Consider the following 17,831-nt stretch of genomic DNA (forward strand, 5'->3'; position numbering starts at 1 on the left):
CCTGAATAAAAGGAGACTTCGTGTCCACCTCAGAAAGGACTTTTTTTGTTTGGGAAAGTGGATACAGCATGACCTTTGACCCACAGGGGATTTGGGTTCATTAGGGAATGACCCCTGAACTCCCTCATTCCCTCTCTCAAGCTGATCTCCCATGGATTATTGTTCTTTTACCTTAGTACTCAAAATCTTTCCCCTTCTGGGTAACCAGCGACCATAGAGAGAGAGAGTGTGTATGTGCATGTGCGTGTGTGTGTGCGTGTGTGTGTGTGTGTGTGTGTGCAAGAGAGGGAGAGAGAGAGAGGGAGGGAGAGGGAGAGGGAGAGGGAGAGGGAGAGGGAGAGGGAGGGGGAGAGAGAGAGGGAGAGGGAGAGGAAGAGGGAGAGAGAGTGCTTGTGTTTGTGTTTGTGTTTGTTTACGTGAGTGGTAAGAGAGAACGGACCTGTCATTTATAATGTGAATGTACCCTGTACTCTGTACTTAACCCACTCATGATAAACCACTCATGATAAGACGCAGTCTGAAGGTTAACTTGTTTGTCTTTTTAAAACACTCATCTCTTGTGATTTATGTGTGATTTTGTCAATGAGAGGATGATGATGGGGATAGCTATAATGATTGCCTTCAGTCTATGCTTATCTCATAGCTTAGCACAACCCCTCATACATGACTTATATATGCCTCGGTGGTTTATAGACTGCTGGTCAATTTATAATTCCTCTAACTGACTATTCTATCACAAATTACTTCAAAAACAGACTGCTTTCAATGGGAAATTATTTAAACTATCTAAAGATACGAATCCATAACCTCATCTGTTCTCATATCAGTGCATCATTTTAGTCAATCTCAAATATGTCAGTTCTGTTAGAAAATGGAAACAATTTGGAAATCTATGATCTTAATCTAGAGCAGAGATTAGGCTGGGATTGAAGTTGGCGCTGTGATGCTGACAAAGCATTCACAGAGGATAAGCCAGTCTGAAAAGCTACACTTCAAATGTTTGAGCATTTGAATGTAAAGCTTTTCAGGTTTACAGTGCTGTAACAGTGTTGCACTGCACATTGCTCACTTTCCAGAGAATATTATAGCCATTCTCTGAACACTGACAGTGAAAACTGTCTTATATAAGAGGCATGCTGATTGGTCGGTCTGTCCGTCAGAGTGACATTCAGTTCCAGCTGTGTGGAGCATGTAGCTCCTCTGTACTACAGTGTCAGAGGACTGATGGAGTAACCTGCAATCCACTCACATTACCCCAAGGCCTGTGTCCTTTTACATCGTAAATCAAACACAAACACACACACACATACACACACACACACTCTCACACACACACACACACACCCACACTCACACTCACAAACACACACACTCAAAAAAACACACACACATACACATACACACTCACAAACACACACACTCACACTCACAAACACACACACACACACACACACTTACAAACATGCACACACATACACACACACACTGGTTTTCATGCATCCTGCTGGTGATTCGTTGCTAGTGATATGTTAGCTCTCACCCGATCCAACACCTGTCCATGATCACTACCCCAAAAAACACCCACACATGTCAGAAAACATCCACACATGTCTCCTTCATGTGCAGGCTCTCTGAGTGTCAGCAGTGATTGACTCAAACCCTTTAGGCAACAGTAACAGTTCATCGCCTTTCCCAGCACAGTTATGGAGAGAAGGGCCTTGACAAGCTGTAACTGTCTGGCTGGTTCTCTGTTACTGAGACATCAGTCACATTTACACTGAAACAAGCACTTTAGAATTCTGCACGTTTTGTAATTACGCTCAAATCATTTAAACATAGCTTTCATGACAAGAGTTATTTCTCAGTGCCTGCTTATCCACATAGCACTTTCTCCCCCCCCCCTCTCTATCTGTCTGTCTCTCTCTCTCTATCTATCTATCTATCTATCTATCTATCTGTCTATCTATCTACTTATCTATCTGTATGTTAGTGTATATATATTAGTTTGTGACTGTAGGGTTTTTGTAAGTTCCAGCCATAAGACTGGGATATTTGTCATGTCAAGCAGACCAGAGGCTCAGATCCACGATCAGAGTATGTACACAACAAAATTTCTGAGTCAGGCATGTGAGGCATGCGACGTGTGAGAGAGAAGGTTCTGTAAGGTTGGAAAAACAGATCCCCTCAGGAAAAATAACCATATCCACGACTGTTGATATTGAAAAAAAAAAAAAAAAACAAAGAAAAGAAAAGCAAAAAACAGACATCTGTAAGGACATCAATATATCAGTTCCCCTCAAACATTCACAGATGCATTTCCTTCCACAGAACAGGGGTCCTGGGTGTGAAGTATGGGGGTGATGTGTGTCTGTTTACACACGTTCTGAGGACCTTCTGGTAAACCTTTAAACCCATCCCCACCCCCACCTTCCAATGGCAACTCCTTCATGTTTTTTAACGGCTCAAGGTGATGATACACAGTGAGGAAAGGAGAAATGTGGGGGGATAAATGTAAATACAAATATCACCCACCAAACACACACACACACACACACACTCATGTGTGGGGGTTTCAGTGCTAATGAATGTGAATGAATGTGAGTGAACAGACTCAGGGAGCTGTCTACCACATCCTCATGCTTTGGAACATGATGGGAAAGAACTGTGAGGCCCGTCAAAGGAAAAGAATCAGAAGAAATGAAACCACCCTCTGATTTTTTTTCTTTTTTTGAACTTTTTGATTTACTTCTTCATTTACCTCTCCTTTGTACTTTCACTCTGACAAAATCTTCAGTGGCTTTATGCTGTGTAAAAAAAAGAAAAAAAAAACATAGGGCTGGCGTAAAACCAGGTGCTGTCGGCTCTCCTGCTCTGACTCTGGGAGTGAATTCAGATGGGCGTGTGCTGCTGTGCTGCTGTGCATCTCCGTCCTCAGAGACAGGCTCTTACTGAAGTGTGTGTGTATGTGTGTAAGGCCCTGAGGGGCCAACAGAGGAATCCCACAGAAGCCGTCATGCAGGAGCAGCTAATCCCTCACTTTTGTCCTAAACTGCTCCCTAACACCTGGAAACACATGGACCGACCTCTGCCCTAACAGGTCACCACAATCTCCGTCCATGCCTTCGTTTATATACACACCAACTCCAATACTTACATGTGTTTCTTTAAGGTCATGCATTTATGAGAGATTTTTGAAATATTGTAAGGACATTGCAGAAGAATGTGACATACATAGATTAAATGGTATAAGTGTCCTGACACAATGGTTCATTTATGACATCAGAAATGGTGGTTGTCACACACACACATCACATACCGTATGTGTATACCGTATCTCGTATCACGTGTGATATAAGACTACAGTCATGCCTATCACCTAAGTCTAGTTATTTAATCTGGTATTTCAGCAAGAAGAAGAAGAACATAAATGTATACTTTTTAAAAGATGCAGTGGTATATGTGTTCTGGGCAAGTGTTTTTTTTTTCTATCTCATAATAAACCTGTAGCATTGAACTGACAGACTTGCCACTGATTGCCTGAGGATCAGTGGTAAGTCTGTGCTACTGAAGAATGATCACTTTTTTATCGGTGAGGGAAAAAATGAATTGAGCTGAAGTTTCCACACCAGCTCACTGCTTTCACACTTGAGTCTGAACGGAACAGATTCATCACAAAATGTAACGGATTCACAACCTTGGTGTTCAGACCAGCACTTTGCTGTGTTTTGTGAACTGGTTTTCTTCATTTGTTTGGCATAATGCAGTTGATTTACATCTGCTGAGCAGAGTTCGGAGGCTAAAAAGAGATCTGCTTTACAGAGGTTTGCATGCCCCTGTTGTAAACTGTTCGGTGAAAGATGTTTTTTTTTTTTTTTTTGGTTTAGTTTTAAGATGTTTATGGTGTGGGACCAGCTGGAAACACTTGTCTCTCCTGAACAAAGAACTCGTTCCTAATCAGGGTTTTATCTCATTGTTTTCCCCCTCTTTATTGTGTATGAGCCGAGATGAGTGTCTGGAGATTATCAGCAGGTCTCAGCTCTGTTCTCTCTGTGTAATCTCAAATTATTCTGGATCTGTCCTTAGAAGGTCTTCAGGGCATTTGCTGAAGTGTGTGTGTGTGTGTGTGTTTTATGTGTTCTCCAGATGCTACCTCTCTGTAAAAACAAGCAACAAGCCTTTTGGTCCTCCACTGTGCTTTGGGTGTATGGATCTGGAGTGTTGCTGCCAGGATTGCTTTTTCAGAACTCATTTCTCTCACTTCACTCCTCCTACAGTGAAGACACTTATTCCAACCCACAGTCACGCTAGCTTTGCATCTCCACACCTCCCAGCAACATGTTCCAGCTTTACATGCATAGTCTGTATGAGCTTCACCACAACAACAATGACAACAACAACAAATAAACAAATAAAAACCCTAATCCAGTTCAATTTACTCATCGCAAAGAAACACTTTTGATTTGGTTTGGAAAAATGTTGTCTTTTTTGGGTCTGTATTTACTTAGTTATCTTTACCAAAGATGCTTTGTTGGGATGAGCTGTTAAATTAAATAAACTGACATTGTAGATATTAATTTCATTTTATTCTTCATAAATTCAAAAAAGCAAAAAAAAAAAAAAAAAACCTGTGTGAAATCTCTAGTATTTTTAAAAAATCCTTTGACATTCCAGTGTCTGTGTGTGCCAGTGGAGATAGTCATCTACCTAACAGCACATTAGCATCCTAAAGGAAGAATCTCCCTCACCCAGTATCCTCTGCTGCAGTAAGGCATGTTAAGTCACAATACAGGGAGTCTACACGTCTCCTCACTTCAGCCCAACAAGATCCTGTCCACCACTCAAAGACTTCAGGACACAAAAGGATGAAAGGAGCTCTTAAGCCCGTTCACACACTTCTGACTGGGTGTCATTACCTGAAGCTGTTGATTTAGGGTGTGTTTACTTTTGCACGTAGATCGTTTGCAGCCTTGACTGCAGACACAGTGTTGGCTATTGACACTTAAAGACTTTCAGATTTGAACTAAAGCATGACATTTGGCAGGTTTTCCACTCGAGTGGGATGTCTGGGGTTTCCCTGACTCTCCATTTACCTTGTTATGCATATGAGAATGTGATGGTCTCTGACCAATCAGCTTGCAGGTCTAACCACAGACTTGAGCTATTCAATTACAAATGGACCAAATTTCAAAACCGGTCCTTTACACATGGGCCAGAATTTTCTTGGCAGCCTGTTTCCATTTACCTATTTACACTGGTCTAATCAGCTTTGTGTGGCTAATAAAATGTCTATGATGCTGTAAATCAGACTGATATATATGATAAAATGTCCCAATGCTGTTACATTGTATATATGTGCACTCGTGGAACGCCTTTGTCCAATCAAATTACTCGACTGGAACTAACTGTTGTGTATATCACTGTAACTGTGAGGGCCTCAGTGCCACTGGAGATGTCTCTGGGGACAGACTTGGCCCACGTGCTGCCAACTGAATATGCCTGGAGTACCATAGACCATCATTTACCAGTGTCAGATCAGTGTCCCTTCAGTCAGAACATTACAGACATACAGCAAAAAAAAAACAAAAAAACAATAACAACAGCCAGTACCCAGGACTCCTTAACCAGAGTGTGTGTGCATCACATAGGGGTTTTGAGAATAGTGGCTGACAGATGAGGGACTGTGAGGAGACATTTGGAGGAAGCTGGTGCTGGGTTTTCAGGCACTTCATGTTTGCTTTTCCTGTGTGCTTTTTTATCAATTTATCATTTTTCACCTGGATCAGAATTTAACGATCACTCACTGATGCAGGACACCAGGTTTGTGTGTCAGGTAACAGACCTAATGGTGAATGAAGCATGTTAGCATTCACACACACACACATCTGTCCTGTAACACTCTTTATATTTTCTGTCTGTTCCACTGACTACATCATGTCCCTGCTTTCCTCAGCTCCTCTACTAAAGCCAACCACTCGGACACTCAAGACAACAGTCCTATACTCACCCAGAGGGTAGAAGTTCACATGTATCTGGTTAAGTGCAGTTTCAATATACCACGTAAAGGAAGCATTATCTTTGCAAATATAGGACAACCAAGAGAGGGAATTAAGCCAGTGTTAGTGCGAAAGAAGCAATGAGTACCACTGTGAGAAACGCCCTGGCTTCAAAAGGCATCCGCTATCTCTTCTTCCAGATTTACTGGCTTTTATGGTCCCACTCCTCGCATTTCTGTCATACAGCTATGAAATGAGTCACCCATCCGCTCACCTTGACCCAAATGCTACTTTCAGCATGCCTCACATTCACGGTCTGTCAACAGCTTGTGCAACTGCATAATCTCGACCATAAACAAATACCTGCAGTATCTATAGGATAAGGCACGGCATCACGGCTCCTCCACTGATAGGTCACTTTGAGGAGCTAATAAGGTATGGAGGAGAGCATCCGAATGGCCAGCCTGTTTAAGAGCACTGTGTAAGTCAGAAAGCAGCAGTAAAACCAAAACCCATGTCATGTCTTGCCCATTCTTTATTATATTAAAAAACAAAGTACTGTTAAACAGAACTTTTTTTATTATTCTTCGCAAATGAACAAGAAAACAAATGCCTAATAATTTATGATGTAAAATAAACAAATTACTATTTACATTAGAAAAAAATATTTTTTACAGTTACCTTTATGAAGGCAAAACATTACCAGGCTTGTTTGCTGGTGGAGGTAGATAAAAATCATACATCATTTAACAGAGAAAGAATAAAAGAACAGAAAACATAAAACACAGTACAACAGGGGAGCCAAAAACACAAAACACACACACAAAAATGGGCTTGAAGTCTCAAGCCCTTTATAATATTAACAATAAAAAAAAAAAAAAAAAAAAAAACACCACAGCCTCCTCTACGAACAGCAAAAAACAAGAAATGAACAACCTCAGACATACTATTCCAGTCTAGGCCAGTTGAACAAAACCATCAATTTGTTACAATGTAAATAATAAAAATAGAAGATTGATGTAGTTTACATTCATCCCCCAAATAAAAAAAAAAACTAATTCTGGTTCCAGCCCAAATAATACAAAATTAAAAAAAAAACAACACCAAAAAAAACAGGTACATTAACAAAGGGGGAATGTGTTTAAAACTTCCTCCATGGTTTTAAATAGATTGTTGCTTTGACTGGCAAGAGATTAAAACAAACAGTATATGAAAAGGTTGTGGCCACATTTAGACTTGGATGAACAACAGTTTGAACATAGCAGGGGTAGGATGACATGAAAAGTAGTCTTGTGCAGAACATGCACTCAACTTTCAATCTTAACTAACTAACACAGGTCCTCAGCTTGTGTAGTATCCACAACAAACGACTTAAGTCTTCACAGGCATTCACAATCTTATTACAGACTCCTCAGCCACGGAATCACCGCCTCTTCAGCTGCTCCAGTCTGGCTCTCAGCTCCTCCTGCTTCTCTTTCAGTCTGTCTTTCTTGGAGCTGAGTCTGCGCTCTTCTGCCTCCAGGCTGTGGATGCTTTCTTTGGCTCTCTTCAGGATGATGACTTTGGAAGCCTTGTCATTGTTGGACAGTTCAGGTACATTGTCTCTTAGTCTCAGAAAGCAGTTTTTTAGCTCATTTCTCCTCTGCCTCTCCATCACATTGTGCGTTCTTCTCCTCTCCTCCTCATCCTCTGTGTCCACACACTGTCGGGAGGCCAGGCTCCGCGAGCGGCCGGGCTGGTGCCGGTGGGCGTCTCCTCCACTGCCCCCACGTGGCCGTTTGTGCTGGGGGATATACACAGGCTGTTCGGGCGGGGGCGGTGAGGCGGGGCGAGGAGCGGCGTAGTTATGCTGTTGCTGGATTTCCAGATGGCAGCGTTTGAGAGCCCGCTGCTGCTCCCGCCGGCTGTCCTCTAGCTGCTGTTGCTGCTGGGAGCGGGTGAAAGCTGACGGCCTCCTGACAGTAACCACGTCTATTTCATCATCTGTGGAATGCACACAAAGGCTCTTAAACTGGCTCTCACAGACACCTTTCTCTTTCACGTTACACAGACCACATGGCTCATCTGAGGGTACTTATTTCAACAGGCTCGCAACACTCTACTGTGATCTTCAACAAACTAAAAAGACAAGAGCTTTTCCTGCCGTGTTAGCTTCAATCTGTGCAAAATATCTATGGCACTTGATTCATTAATACGAGCGAATTTACCATCATGGTCGTTATATTACACTGTATTAACACGCTTTTTTAATACAAATATCACAGTCCTTATGATTGGGCACACATGTGAATACAATGTAACTATATGAAAAAGTGACATACGTGACAGAGTTAAAGAACAGAACTTACCCGAATCGCTTGCTGATGATTCACCACCGGCAGACAGCGAGCCGTAGTCCGAAGAGGTTTCGTTGTGTTCCTGGCTGTCCGGTAGTAAATCCTCGCTTTCCAGTGCCTGGCACGCCAGCGCCGCGTTGTGGCAATCCAACGTGGACACAGCGATCCCCTCAAAAAAGTCGGGGTCGATTTCTGAGAGCAGCGGGCTGGTGGAAAGTACGGATGGTAGCTTCTCCTCGCCTGGTTTGTCCGTAAGACAATGCCACAAACAGTCGTCCGAGACCTCTGTCCGTCGATCTTTCTGACTGTTGGAATCTGCATCGCAAACGTTTGCGTCGAAAAAATCGTTATTCCAATTCAGTGGGAAATCGCTGTCCTCCAGCAGAAGTTCCGACACCAACTCCAACTGGTCAACATTCGACAGAGACTTGCCGAGACCAGCCTTCATTGGGGGCGACTGAGGCGGCGTGGGGATTGACTGTAAGTCCTTCATAAGACTTTGACAGAACTCTTCGTCGAAGAGTAAAGGCTCCGATTCACAGAACCAGTCGTGCGACTGCAAACAACTCTGCAACATCTTGGCAGAACCTGAAAAACGGCAAACGCAGAATAAGACAATCCGTTTAAGCTCCGTATGATTTAGCTATACTGTTCCTATACTAGGGCTACTTTAACGGTATCAACGTTGCACTATCAGCCTGTAGGCACTCACGCGTCACCCCACTTCTCAACACCGACTGTTCTTTTCCCGGCAAGCGCAAAGATTTTATTTATGTTTACATCTTAGCTCCGCCTTGTGGGTGGGCCACTCGTTACGGCCACCAGCTGGACTACTCCTCATTTTGTTCTATGAAGACTTTATCCATGCATGCGGAATCTACAGAAAGTTGAAAGTACAGTCTAACTGCACACATCTATCATTACAACAATTTTAACAGCAACGACATTCTAATTAGCAATGAATGATTCCGTGCGTTACTAGCTCAGTATCCTTCCACGTTTCAGCACAGTCAAGCGAGCAACAGGAGATTCCCGCAGAGACGAATACAGAGACCAGTTTTAAAGCAGATGACATTCAAACCACATTTTGTAGAGTGTAGATATGAAACCCATGGTTTGTTTGCACTTAAAGAGTAAATACACGATTACGGCTTGCAGTGTCTGAATTTTGAGACAACAGTACAAAACCCCAAAATTCCTTGTCGTTCAATAACACAGCTTCTTTCCTGTTGTCCAGGACAGCGATCAACTAGGATGCATGCAGTCAATACTCTTGTCTTCAGACACGTAACAGCAAAGAGCTGGCAAGATGACGTTACATTACTGCTCCACGTTTGCATGGCATGCTGCCGAAACATTTCACTTACCTTTATCACAAGATGGTGATGAATGTTCAGTTCAGTATACACTATGAATTTCGATCACGAGTAAAAACAAAATAACCGTTACTGCATAAAACGTACTGTCTTCCCTGACGCCGGCACACTATTTCAGTGTGCATGAAAAATCACATGCGGTTGGGTAGTGCACAACGGTGGGTGTGGCGACAGCGACGGTATCCTTCCACCTAACAGAAAAACGCGGCAAAATGTTGTAGTAAATTTTATCAATCAAAATCATCAGTATTATCACATGTAATTATACAGTGTCAAAGACTACAGCTGAAAAACCGAATTACAAAGCAAAAGGTACGACAAAACTTTGTCCAGACGAGGTTGGATCGCAAATATAGTGCCACACGCGGATTAACTCAAAGTTTAAGACACGGAACACCATAATTCCAAGAAAATGCGAGCGGGATGGGAACACACGTGTGTTAGTTCACAGAAGCCGATGCCGATGATTGACACCAAGTGGCTTTGCAGTTCAAACTGCCGAAACAAGAAAGTTACGGTCACGTTGCGCTGCGAGGGTGGTCAAAGAATGCAGGCTGTGGTTTCTTTACGTCCATTCATTCCGTGACTGAAACACTACATTGAGGACACATAGGCACAGAATCTAATGGTGCGAATACTTATAGCACTACAGTAGAATTATTACCCTAAGTCTGCGAGGCTTGAACTTTGTTTGCCTACTATATTTAAGATATACGTCGGTTATGTAACAAAGAAGCCAGTGGTGAAATGTATGTGCATTCAAAACTACACGTGCAGCGGTGTTCCCCAATCACACCGTGGGGGACGGTACAGCAGCTATGCCTTTGCACATGAACGCGACACGTTTTGGGGCATCCGGGAATTGATTCCTGTATTGAAAACTAAAATCAGCCTCCTAACACAAAACATGACAATATGTTTCGGCAGCTTGAGAGACCAGTGTCTCTCGGTTTCAGTGGGTAAACGTTTAGATTTCCTATCAAAACTTAAAAGCTCAGTTAATTTAAATAAGGGTCTTGTAAATTTCGGTTTTTGCTGTCCTTTGGATGGCCAAACAGACTGCGTGTAGATATGAGGACTTTAGACTGTCAGCAATGGCATGAAATGAGAATGCGCATGGAATTGCCTTCAGCCATACTCGGAGTCAGAGGGGACAGAAAAGTTACCCTCAGTTAACGATGGCACGGTGTCAAACATGTCTTACAGTAGGTTACTGTGCCATCTAGAGGAGGCTAGTAGACCTTTAAATGCAGCGAATCTGCAGCAGTTGTCCTAGCATTTTACGATCATAGATGCATTGTCTAAAGTAGAACATGAAATACGGCATCCTCGACTCGCACAGCTGGCTATGATTTATGTTGTACCGATTTAGTTAGGTGCCATGACCAAGTTTTGGTCTCACTGAGTCGATTTTCATGTGAAGAATTAAACTACAAACTTTAATGTATGTGTAATCTCTTGAGTGTCAGTAACACAGGACGAGGCTCGACTAATGGCCACAGTTAGACGCCATCGCAGCTTAAAATGACGAAACATTATTTTGAAAATATTTTTTTTACTTCTTTGTATAGAGGTAAGATCACATGGACCCCTCAGACTCGCCTGTCCTGATCGGAATGCAGGATATGGATCTTCCTATTCTTTTGTGTAGAGACCGAGTAATAGATTACGGCATCTTAAAATATGACGGTTTGGTAAAATTCGCATGGGTTAGCGTTGTCATGTTAAAGCACTGTTAATTTGTTGGCTGTGAATGAACGCTTGGCCGTCCTTTAAAATATATTGGTGATATAGGGCCACGTAGTGGCCATGCGTTACAAATTAATCGCGTTGAAACAGTAACGTCACTTTCGGGGTGAGTTCCCCTTTGTATACCGTATTATGTGGGGAACACGATGTGGGAGTGGAATGCTCAGTAGCAGGAAATCAGAGAAAATAAAGACTCTGTTATGGATACATTTTAAATCCCTGTTGCAGTCATACTCATTGCTTGCAGCCATCTCAGGAATAGCTCTCCTACATTTCTATAGGCCTAGACAGACAACGAGGGTCATATGAATGTTACAAAGAATACCTTTGTCAGCAGACTGGCTTTTGACTTCAAGAAGACGTCCAGATACTTGATGTGTTTCAGAAGAGAACGTGGAGAGAGAGGATGGACAATTTGAAAAGTCAAGTCTGTGTTGTAGGGTTTCTAAACGCTAAGACAAACTACGGCGCTGTCTTTAAGGTAATGCGTTTTCAGTTTTAAAGGAAGCAACGAGATACGCTGATGTCACGGGAGTGCACATTGTACAATAAAAGATAACAAGAGGCCTCACTTTATCCTCTTCTCTCTGGAGCAGAGTCTAAATACGATCACCGACAAGCTTTCCCTGTCTTTCCCTGACTCGGTTTTCTATTCACGCTTTTTGACTAGGTTCTGTGCAAAACCCCAATCACTACTACTAGGGTTTATCGGCCCCCTCCTTTCTGTAATCCTCTGAGTGACAGAGAAAAGAATGTCTGAGCATAGCCTAAACTTTGTAGAAGTGTCCAGTGTTCACTGACATCGTTAATATTACAAGAACTGCAAGCTACAATGCCCTACAACACAGTATATTATTGCAAATATCTCTTCATGATGATAACTGCACTTTTCTGTCTGGATGTTAGTATGTATCGTGAATATTAGAACCAACACGTTCTTTAGGAGCCATTGGAGCGAACACTTCAGTGACGGGTTTTGTGTCTGAACATGCTTTTATTGAGAGTTTTGAACTTCTCTAGGAAAGTGTGACCTCTTTACAGACTCATTTTTTTGACCAGTGTTTGACCAGTTTTTGACCACTGCAATGGCGCACAATCATTCTTTTTGTATTGCACAGTTTTTACAACATCATTTCTGTTCTCCCTGATAACGTCGCCTTTGCAAGAGCAGATGGTCTGCGCTTTTTAGGAAACCAACCATTTCAACATATCTAACTTCTGTGTCCTGAGAGAGTGTGGAGAGCAGGGAGGGTGTTAGAGGAAATGAGTTTGGCTTTCTGTAGGTGGGTGATAGAGGAGCTGGGCTGAGGTGGCCATAGACTCACTTTGAATGATCCAAGGTTTTGGGGTGAAGATAAGCTTCCTAAGGATTTGTCCTTATCTCTCTGCATTCAGCATGCAACTGATTCTTCTCGAAGAATGATATGTACAGGTCAGCGACACCACAGGACCTCTTCTCTCAGAACTGGGTTCTTCTGGAGGGCAGTGACAACTGAGGACTGTCAGGCTGGTGTCAGAGAGCCCACACTAATCGAACTGCCTCAGCCAGAGTTTGCGTCTGTAGCCTCTGTATTGCTGAATATTTCATGATGAACTAACACCTAATAAGTTTTTTTTCCTCCAAGTATAACCAACCACACATACTTGCTTGGGATGAGAATCCTGATATTTGTACCACTGGCTTTGTTCTAGTGCTATCATTACATGTTCTTTTCTTTCCCAAATCATCAAATTTTTCAAATGCGTCAAAAAGATACAAAAAAAAAAATCTCATTCAAAACCTGTAGTTTTAAGCTCAATGTTTTCACCAACGGAGTCCATTCAGCAGGGAATGACTTTTTTTTATCTATAAGATGGTGTAACCATAAGATGGTAATCAGGCAATGCAACTTAACTGTTTTTGTCTGTGTCAATCTACAGGACAGTGACAGTGTAGTGTGTGTAGTGTCAGACTGAAGCAGTTGTTGCTGACTCTTAATGTTAGCATTCTCCATAGAGATAGTCCTGGTAATTACTTGGGCTGATGATGAAAGAAGAGAGGTCACAGACCTAAGTGTGAAGGGCATTTTATGAATGTCTTTCAGAGAAATAATCTTGCTTTCCGGTGCTTGTTCTAGTTCTGGCTGTACTTTCTGCAGTTTCACTTCTCGTTTTCCCATTAACGGTTGCATGACATCTCAGCTGGGGGCCCCACTGACACACTGAGTTGACCAATTTAGCAGTTAGAAAGCTGTGCTTACACAATGCTTGCATACAGCTTTTTTTTTAACTTATGTCTGATATATACATACATACACACATACATACATGCATACATATATATATATATATATTCTTTTTGGTCCCTAGAGTACATGTCTTGTGCTTGACAAGACTTGTACATGAATGAGAATAAGGTAACTGTTTTTGGACAGTGGTGCTAGATAAGACATTGCATGACAAAGTACCTGTCAAAGGGTTCATTTGCATATTCATTTATTAAGCACTTGATTCATTGGCTGAGGCATGTGTTTACATGTGAGAAACCAGCTGGATTCTGAACAATTAGACACTGCACTGATACAGGGCATCTGTCTTACACAGCCGTTAACTTTAGTCACACAATAGATGCATAATTTACCCACCAATTAAAAAAAAAAAAAAAGAACGAGCTTGATACTTTATGAGAAAGTGGGGAGTCTTTTATCATCCCCACTCACACTGAATGAGTCAGACAGGCCTGAAGTGCATGTGCGCAGACAGACAGGGCTGTTGTGTCAAGATTTACAGAGTGAGCCATGTGGGATGGGCGGGACAGGGTGGGCTGTTCAGTTTTTTTAACTGAATCAGCGACTACCAACTAGTATCTTGAAATAAACTGAATTAATGCTAATGAAATGTAACAGGACTGCAGACTGTGAGCTGAGTCAAGATCAATAACATGGGATTAAACTGAAGCATCCTGATTCAGTGATGAAAGCCAATCAAATCCAGTTAATCAAATCCAGGTGTACTGAATCAATCTGAATAAAAGTTTATCAAATGGAACTGAATGGAAGCAAGCTGTGTCAAAGTTAATCAAATATTACTGAAGAGAGTCGAATTAAGGTTAATCTGCTGTCCTTCCAGTTTCGCACATGCTAACAAATACTGAAAATTGGAGAGAAAACGAGAAGATGCAAAATAACAGACTAGCTGACCTGACAGATTTTAGAAAGGAAGGGGACTTAAAGAGGAAAGTAACCACAACAAAATAAAAGAGAAAGAGTGAGAGGACTCCACTACTGTGGGGCTCACATGGATCCCACATGTGTGATGTGTGGAATGGTCTGGAAAAAAAGGAAAAAAGTACAAGATGATATTCTGGCCAGAGACAGTTCCATGAATTGGAGGAGGATATAATTCTAGGAATTCAGGGATATGATGTGTGGCTGTGTGAGGGGAAAAAGCGTTCAGGCAGGCAGAGCACAAAATGTATAGATCCAGATAGAGAGAGAGAGAGAGAGAGAGAGAGAGAAGGCACTTCTGTGGTAATAGCAGTGTAGTGGAAACAAGATAGATTGAGAGAGAGGGAAGGAGAGAGAAAGAGAGAGAGCAGGCACTACTGTAGTAGTGATCCTATTTTTAGTTCATGGAAAGAGAGAGGGAGAGAGAGAAGGCAAAAGTGTTCTAGATTCCAGAAGGTTCTGATGACACAAGCTAGCTTCATCACTGCAACATGGCAGTGGTCATGAGAACTCTACACTTTTCCTTTTAGGGCAGAGACCTGAAGCAGGCCAGTTGGCACTTTGCCCCACAACCCTAGGCCTTGTGTGCAATTCACACACACTCACACTCACACACACACACACACACAAAGCTGCCTCTTCACTGATGATACGCACCAAGTTCTGAGAACACAGGCCTCTGTATTTGTAAGGCAAGCTAAAGCGTCTACTGTGTATTTGTAAGGCAAGCTAAAGCGTCTACTGTGTATTTGTAAGGCAAGCTAAAGCGTCTACTGTGTATTTGTAAGGCAAGCTAAAGCTTCTACGGTGTGGAGCTGCTGAAGAGACCCAGAGAGTTTGTCCTTGTGCTCCCCCGGTTGTTCTGCTCAGGATTAATACATCTGAACAAAATCAGTTATATCTGAAGCTTAGATAACTAAAGCCTATATGATGACGTTCAGAAAAACTAAAAGGCTGGGAAAAAGGGTATTTGTGGAGTTATTTATTTTACTGAGTATCATATGCATGCTTGGTGGAAAAAGGCAAAATACCACAGCATTTCCCACAGGATGAGTTAAGGCTCCTGGAATGGGAGCACAGGACACAGTGAAGTGCTCTGGAAAGTTAAGTAGACTTCATGATTAGGAATGGCAGCTGGGTGGTACTGAGTGTGTATGACCCACTGTACTGCTGTCATTTCAGGACAGGTTTTCCCTCGCTCCGGTTTTCCCTGGCTCTGACTGCCCTACTCAAAGCCCCTCCACTACATTTGTAGGTCACTTCTTCAAGGCCATGCTCATGTGTCAGGTGAGGTCTGAACAATCTTTGATCGACTTCTCACAGGTTCCTCTTCCTTACGATAGGAAGGGTTTATGATAACCTGGTTTGACATTGACGCCCAAGAGAACATCTGGAAAATGACAATACAATAAGACAATAATTACAGACAGTAGTGCTTCATGACTCTGGAATTCATCCTCTTTAGTTAAGAGTAGCTGCCACAAACTGCCACAAACACCTCAGCTTCTATAATCCTGCAGAATGAACGTTAGTGATGTCATTATTTATTTGTTAGTTTGTTTCACATAGCACTAACTGCAACCTTTCGTCCTGGGAAACACAGGAGCACATCTTCATATGAAGCTCCACAACTTAGCCCCTTCTTAGTTCTTTGAATCTCTACAGTTCTCCACTTTCCTGCCGACTACTCCCTGTGTTACTCATTTGCATATCCAAAGACACTTAGTGACTAAAAGATGCTTTGTCTTCCTCTGTTTCGAAATGAACACCCCCCCTAAAAAAAAGAGTCTTCACCAATTAATGAGGACTGCCCTGAGAATGAGGGTAAGTAAGCTGTCTGTGTGTGTCTCCATCCCCACCCTGTTCTACTCAAACAGGAGCCAGCTCCTGCATACTCAGCAGTCAGTTTTGGTCTCACACCCTAAACTCTCAGGAGTGAAAGGATTAAAGGAAAGTGCCATTGTCCTCCCAGATTACAGGTATGGGGGAGGTCAAGCAGCATTTCAAATTCCATGTGATTGTCTCCTGAAAAAAAAAAAAGTCACAGTTATCATGGATGCTGGGCTGTGATGTAGATTTCTGTTGGTTCTGATGGTGATGGTGTGGCTTCATCATCGTAACATATTGGTGCAGTGTGCTCAAAGCATGACATCATACGGATGACATCAGAACAGTTTGATAGTACACAGCATGAGCTTCACCAGAAAACCCAACAACAACAACAAAACAGGCAACAATAACAGAGAAACACAGACCATCTTCTATGTAAAACATCTCTGTCTGCCTGTCTCTCTGTGTTATCTCCTTTGCTTCCCTTTGGCAAGATAGGACATTTCCCAATGACACTAGACATCACAAAGTTAAACGCACATTCCTTGATTAAAATAAACTAGACTTGCAACTTTGTTTGATATTCATTCACGGAACTATGGGTGTAGGACCTAGCAGTTCACATGCCAGACTGAATCCCAGTTTGCCACTATTAACATACATCATGGAGAAAGGTTCTGTGGAAATTGGTAATACTGTGAATTAATCAGCAGAGTTTGTATGAAATGCATTTATCTATTCTCTATGGCCTCTCAGTGGGTGGATATCATTTGAAATAGTCATTAACTAGCAGGACACTTTCTCAGTGACTCCATATGGCTAGGTTCACAAAACCAAATCTCACACAGAAAACCCTCTTTCCCTTCTTTCTTCTCTCTTTTCCTGTTCTTTCACACCACACCTTCACTGTGCCTTGGCATGCAGCACTTCCTCTCATGAAATAGTGTTATCATAAAATCGCTTTTAAAAATCCTGTCTTTGCTGTGCGTGAAAACAAAATTGTCTGAGGCGGCGTGCTAATTCTTTTCTTATGTGTGTCTGTGTTTTAATCCTGACTCAGACCATGGGTGTTCCTATGGAGAGCGGATGTGGAATTTCAGCTGTAGTCTCCCAGCGGAGTATGTCTGACAGTATCCAAAACGTTTTTTAGCAGTCACATCACCGCTGCAGTTCTCCTTGGTCCGCCATGATCATTTTAAGACCAAATGTTTGATAGATGTGGTACTATGACACACAGACAGGAAATTACTCAGAGCTGACGGTAAGATCTGTCAGAAATGTGCTTCCCTATTTTTTTTTTCCCTTTTTGTATTTGACTTTGACCACAGAAGGCAACGTTTC

The 17,831-nt window shown here is 42.3% G+C and overlaps 1 protein-coding gene across 1 annotated transcript; it reads right to left on the bottom strand.

The window, feature by feature from the left end:
* Positions 1-7,250: 7,250 nt before the first annotated feature.
* mych (myelocytomatosis oncogene homolog) lies at positions 7,251-9,026 on the bottom strand. Its single transcript, XM_030780632.1, has 2 exons — positions 8,342-9,026; positions 7,251-7,976 (listed from the first exon to the last, which is right to left on the bottom strand). The coding sequence occupies exons 1-2, from the start codon at positions 8,904-8,906 to the stop codon at positions 7,417-7,419; spliced, it is 1,125 nt and encodes a 374-aa protein (XP_030636492.1). The 5' UTR covers positions 8,907-9,026; the 3' UTR covers positions 7,251-7,416.
* Between the last annotated feature and the right edge of the window lie 8,805 nt (positions 9,027-17,831).

This window comes from Chanos chanos, chromosome 7 (genome assembly GCF_902362185.1).
Source record: "Chanos chanos chromosome 7, fChaCha1.1, whole genome shotgun sequence".
In the NCBI taxonomy this organism is placed as follows: Eukaryota; Metazoa; Chordata; class Actinopteri; order Gonorynchiformes; family Chanidae; genus Chanos; species Chanos chanos.

Bases quoted from the DNA above. Each gene is read 5' to 3' on its own strand.
- mych (XM_030780632.1), bottom strand. From the start codon at position 8,906: ATGTTGCAGAGTTGTTTGCAGTCGCACGACTGGTTCTGTGAATCGGAG. The intron at 7,977-8,341 runs GTAAGTTCTGTT...TGCATTCCACAG, and splicing joins ATCATCAGCAAGCGATTCGG to ATGATGAAATAGACGTGGTT.